This window comes from Ursus arctos, unplaced genomic scaffold, assembly GCF_023065955.2.
Source record: "Ursus arctos isolate Adak ecotype North America unplaced genomic scaffold, UrsArc2.0 scaffold_36, whole genome shotgun sequence".
In the NCBI taxonomy this organism is placed as follows: Eukaryota; Metazoa; Chordata; class Mammalia; order Carnivora; family Ursidae; genus Ursus; species Ursus arctos.
Genome location: NW_026623050.1, coordinates 10,080,835 through 10,086,834, shown reverse-complemented (window position 1 = coordinate 10,086,834; position 6,000 = coordinate 10,080,835). Strand labels below are relative to the sequence as shown.

At 32.7% G+C, this 6,000-nt stretch overlaps 1 protein-coding gene across 3 annotated transcripts in view; it reads right to left on the bottom strand.

The window, feature by feature from the left end:
- Window positions 1–223: 223 nt before the first annotated feature.
- Window positions 224–6,000, bottom strand: part of CTDSPL2 (CTD small phosphatase like 2) — an 80,855-nt gene continuing 75,078 nt past the window's right edge. For all 3 annotated transcript variants that reach the window (XM_026479835.4, XM_026479834.4, XM_044377529.3), the window contains exons 12-13: window positions 5,817–5,912; window positions 224–5,183 (exon numbers count right to left, since the gene is read on the bottom strand). In XM_026479835.4, the coding sequence (XP_026335620.1) occupies window positions 5,118–5,183; window positions 5,817–5,912 (162 nt within the window). In that variant the 3' untranslated portion in view covers window positions 224–5,117. The remainder of the gene's footprint in view (window positions 5,184–5,816; window positions 5,913–6,000) is intronic.

Below are 6,000 nucleotides of genomic sequence, written 5' to 3'. Positions count from 1 at the left end.
TTCGCCCCTTTATTCAGATTTTATTCTACTTCCTCAAACAGTAGTTCCAGAAATTGTGATTCCTCCCATCTGAAACCTACTGTGTACCTTACCCATAAGTCCTGAAGATATTGAGGAAAGTAATGTGAAAAAAATCGTGTAATTGTTAACAAAAAAACCACTATACAGATATAAGCTGTTAGATACTGTTTCTAATGGCTGATAAAATATCATCAAAGAAAAGTGCTTCCATAAAAGTTTTATTTATCCCCACAACAACCCTGTGAGGTAGGGTGATCAGGGCATTTGAAGATGAGAAAACTAAGTCTACATTACTTGTTCACGGCTATACTGCATAGTAAATATGTAGAAATTAAACTGAGATTTTTAAATATCCATGACTTTTATATTGATTCACATGGAAAAAGGCAGAGAGAATATTAACTTCTCCCTACCTTAATGCCAAAAGGACACTGCCTTGAAAAATCCCATTTCAAAAGATGAAAGTAGTATTTCATTGCTTATTTCTACAAAGATTTATAAAATAAAAAAATAGTGAAATATTTTACAGTTAATATATATAATGGTCTCATTCAGGGATGTCCTTCAGCTGTATATATGATCAACTATTCCAAGTGCTAGAAATGCAAACTCTTAAAAAGTATGAGACAAGAATGATAATGAGCAGTAGCCTGAATCTTCTTTATTATTCCTCCATGTATCTTGAATAAGTTCTGTGAAATCTGGTCCCAGTTTAAAAAAACAAACAAACCCAACAAAAAACTACCACAGAGACATCTGGTAAACTTTTATTTAGTTGCCTACTCTCAAACCACTGTCACATTATTTAAAACAGTGACTTCCCAAAGCTTGCTATTAGAATCACTTGGAGAGCTTTTAGAAAATTACAGAACGCTCAGGCCCCACTCTAGATCCATTGAGTCAATTCTGTAGGGCCTAGGCCTTGGGAATCTATTTCATAAGCTCTTCAGAGTAATTCTAATGGTGAGGTTTGGGAACTGCTGATATATTTTAAAATACTAACTAATAGCAAGACCAAAAAGTAACTAAGTATAAACTTGCTGCTCTCTTATCCCCTTTCTAAAAATGTCTCAAAACACATTATATCCCCAGAACTCTTGCCTCTGGGCAAGTAATTTTAATTCAAGATAAAGAGAAACATTTTATAAAAATGTATCCTAGTTGAGTGAGACTTGGATTCCAATAAGAATTTAAGTGGCATTTAAATATAAGATACTGAGTTTTGTGGTTCTTAATCTGAAATTTTAAAATGTGTTTTATACAGGTTCCTAGCAGGCTTTCACCTTGGGAAGATATGAAAAGTAATGACATAATCAAGCATATCAGCACTGAAAAAATACTATACTCAAATATAGCTCATGAGAGGAATAAGAAAGTGAATGAATGACAACCTAAGGCCTTTTGGCCCATACATTTTTGTTCCCAGTCCACTCTTCCCCTATAAGGGGAAATAAAATAAACATTCTTTCCTAGTTGCTTGGCATAGTTATTCAGTGGGTAACTATTAACTAAGTTAATTTAGATACACAAGATTAAAAGAGATAACAAATAAATACCTAGGAAGACAAAGAGAAGTCAGTTCAGAAAACCTTAACTAGCTAAGGATGTGGTATATAACACCATCATGTTAGTACAATTAAATGAAGGCTTCAGTGTCCTTTACATTTCAGCTTTATGTGATTGACACAAGATGTGGAAGAGATCTGGTCCTTAATGAAGAATTCTGTGCTCGCTGTAACGATTTGTAGGAATAATGAAATGCTTTCTTCATTGATGAGATGAAATCTCTCTGTTTTTCAGGCAAGTTGACTGAACAAAACAATGAAAACGAACTTCTTTAGAAGGTTGAATGAAAGTAATATCTAGCTGAAAAAGTCATTGGCCAAAGATAACTTTTTTTAAACCATTCTATGTTTAACACTAAAAACAAAAACAAAAAAAACCAACAATAACAACAACCAAACAAACCAGAAAACCCAGAGAAATATAAAAAAACAATGTACACATCCATTTCACTGACAGGTACAAGAAAATAGCCATTTATAGAAGTTACAATGCTTTCAACAACCCCCCCTCCCAATTTTGGGAAACAAGATAAAGCCATCGGGTAAATAAATATACATACTAGCTAATATAAAACAATTATGGTTTCAAATCGTTATCAACTTTTAAGACTCAAAGAGAAATATGGTGATATAAATCTGATTAGGGCTACATATATTACACAGACTTAAAAAACACAACTGATTTAAACATCCTAACAATAATACAAATATTTAAAAGAATGTCTTAAAAGCCAGACATTTATCACTGGAAATATCACAATTATAATATGTACTTCAGATATGTAATGTGTATATAGGTCACTTTTGCTGTGTCTTATCAGGTATCCATCTCTCCTGCATTTCCTATAGTTAGTTTTTAAAGAGTTCATGTTTCCTGCGTGAACTAAAGCAGTTGGGCACATCTCAATTCACAAAATAGACACCTCCACTTAACTAAATGGAAGTGTTTAAGATAACATTTACCAACAGCTAAAGAAAAGAAGGGGTAATGAGAAGGTAAAACGTATTAAAGTGGAAGGAAACTGGCTAACTGTCTCTTCATACATTATTTTAAATTTTGTATTAACAACAAATTTGAAATGACTCAAATCAAGTAATGAAGAAAAATAAATTGGTCTCAAGAAATTTTCTCAGGCCATATAAAATTTCTCTTTATTTCTTTACAGATTCTTGTTATGCTAGATTCCTTTGTCAGCTGACTTAAAGAACTCTCTTAGCATGGGACTGAAAACAGCTTTACCATTAATAAAAGATGATTAAACGTTGTTTATTTTAAAGTGCCCACAGGCACAACAGTACAGGTGCTTACATTTCCCTTTCAGTTATGGGAAAGCCCTTTGAGACTGTGTTTACTTAATCAGAAAAGCTTTTAGCAATTATAATGCATGCTGAAAGCTCAGATCTTGTATAGGTTTTGGGTTTTACTGTTTGAGCATAAAAGGGGAGTAGGGAGAAATGTAACTAGGTTCAGAATTTTGAGCAAGAGCGTATGTAAAGGTAACGTATGTACATTTTATTTCAAGAAAGACAGAAGACAAACAGCGTAAAGATGCCCAGATGCCCTAAAGATAAATACATTTCAAAGATTCTCATTAAAATGAATCTGTGGAGTATTTTTTCCTGCAAGCAAAATACCTTTCTTTAAATTAAAACAAAAACAACCAAAACAAATAAAAAAAAAAAACCAGTATTCTGAATTGCAAATGCTTTTGCTTTTTTTTTTTTTTGCAGAAAATCTGCCATGATTATTTTTTTAATGAATAAGGATTTTCCACAAAACAGGCTTGCTCTACATGCTAGATTTTTTAAACAGTTCAGTGACACAATATGCTAACTACATACACAACAGATAATATAGTAAGAAAACACTCAACCTGATGAAAAGTTAAAATCTTCATTAATACACTGAAAATTGACATAACTCATGCCTTTAAAATCAAAAATACAAAAATTAAATGTTTTCCTAAAAAGATTTCCTTATTTTAAGGATTCATTTGAAAATGAAGCTGCATGTAATTTGTACAATAAGTTGTACAAGTAAACAGGTAATATACATAAAAAATTAAGTGACATACTCCTCAATTATCAGTTGTCCACCTTTAATTTCCAATACTGTACTTTCTTAACAAGCATACAAAATATCAAACTTCTCTTTAGAAAAAGTGCCGTTCTTTGACATCCTTTACACAAAAACAGTCTGAGCCTGTGGCATGTTAATGCAGTCGAGAGGCAAAGCATACTAACTTTTACAAATTCTACCTTCCATAAAAAGCCTCCCGAAAAGGAGATTACACGCCACTATAAAAATATCAACCTCTTGTGGTAGCTGCATTAGAGAACCAAGGCTTGAAGACTATTTTCATATAGCATAGAAAACCACTATGAGAGCATATTAACTGCATTGGTGGCTTGGGAGTTTACTGTGCCACAGGATTATGCATAGCTACTGTAAGGTACCAAGACTGTTACACAGAGTTTTAAATTGATTGTAACCAAGAGCATAACAGAGGTACTACCAGCCCATGCAAAATAACTAAAAATACTGAGTCACTGTGCTGAATACTTCATTCCTGGAGAAAACCAAAGGCAGCAGTAACCAAATCAAGCCCAACAGGTGACCAAACTCATTCTCCTCAAAGATTGGTGAGCACAGTGAAGTCTGAGGTATACCTTTATCCATTAAATCTGTGTGCCATTGCAAGATATTACCATCTGGGAACACATGCCATCACAATGGTTTAAATCTTTTGAATATTAGTCATTCATATATTCTTATCTACCCAGTCCTCTGATTTTTTTTTAAAGATTTCACCTACAGTAGAATATTACAGAAACAAAATATAAATGCATGTCTTTCTAAATGAAACTTACATGGACTAAAAGTAGAGAATATTTTTAAACAAATATACAATATGCAGGCAGACAAAGCAGGAAAACGGCCATTCAAATGTATAATAAAAAACTAAAAATTGACTATTTCCAGAAAACTATGAAGCGCCTCAACTAAAAGGAATGCATAATGAAAATCTAATCTAATACAGGTCAAAAATGTAAAAAGGTTATAAACCTTAACAGGAAAAATAAAACAACTTTTACTGGCCATTCCTGTTGAAATGAGAATCTTAAAGTAACAGAAAAGTGGCTACAAACCCACTTAGAGCACCGAACAGAGAGAAAATAAAAGTCCATTTTCATCTCTGTTATTATCATAAAATCCTGTGTGACTACAGGTCAAACTGCTGGTGGCAGAAACAGAATTCTTTATAAACTGCAGATGTCCTGTACATAAAAAAATTTCACTGGAGTTGCACTAGTTCTAAAGACTCTTCTGTTTTAGCCTACCTACTGTATGTATTCAATCTGAGATAAAGTCTCTTTCTGTAACCCTTGATTATTATTGGGCACCAAAGATAAGAAAAGCAAGACGGGGTACAAAAATGCAAAATTTCAACAGTAATGGCAATGTTTTTGTCTTAGTCCAAAAGGGTCCTGCATTCTCTCCCCCTTCAGTGATTTGACAAGTCTTTGAACTTAATCTGGGGGCAGCAAATCATGCAAGCGAAATCTGTCTCTGATGTGAGGTCGAACATCTTCATTCTGTGTGGAGAAAAAGACATTTTAAAAGCCATGTAATTTCAAAAATATGATGCTCATAGTATGTGAACATTTTTCCTTTGCAGTGAAAATATACCACATGTATTTTACAACTTATATTGTTTGCCGAATATAAAGAAAGATACTATGCAGAAGCAGTTAACTAAGAGATAAATTTAGATTAAAACAACAACCACCACCACCTGTCATTCAAGTTTTAATTCTGTAAAGAACCATTATGCACTAAGAGGCAAGACCAAAAAACAGGCAGAAGTGTTAAGCCACTGAACTCTACTTTATATATTAGGAAAAAATAACCCCAGAATAAAGTTTCAGTAGCATAAGCATGAATTCTAGACCTGAACTATGAAAGCAAAGTGAAATCAACTTACTACTACTAGTTAGTAACTTGCAAGAAGAATCCCAGTGAAATAAAAACACCCAACTACAAATTTTTAAATACTGATAAGCATGTTTTTAATATAAGAAGATGCCTGTAATCCTTTTCAACTATTGCCCTAATTTCACACCAAGTTGACTTCAAATGTTATACACATCAAGCATTTAAAAAGGTTTATTTCAATAGAGTTGAGGCAACAAAAGCAAAACAGAAAAAGAAAATTAAGATATACTTACCAGTTCTACAAGCTTCTCCAGAAATGGAATCAATTTTAGAAGTTCATTGTCATTTTTATCCATAAACCAGCTTTCTATAGGGATTCCATTAGATAGCTAAAATGATAAATAAGTAATTAAATCCTCTTTTTATTTACATTTTACCTACTTTGTAAAAGCTTGAAAGAGAAATAACAGATACTTA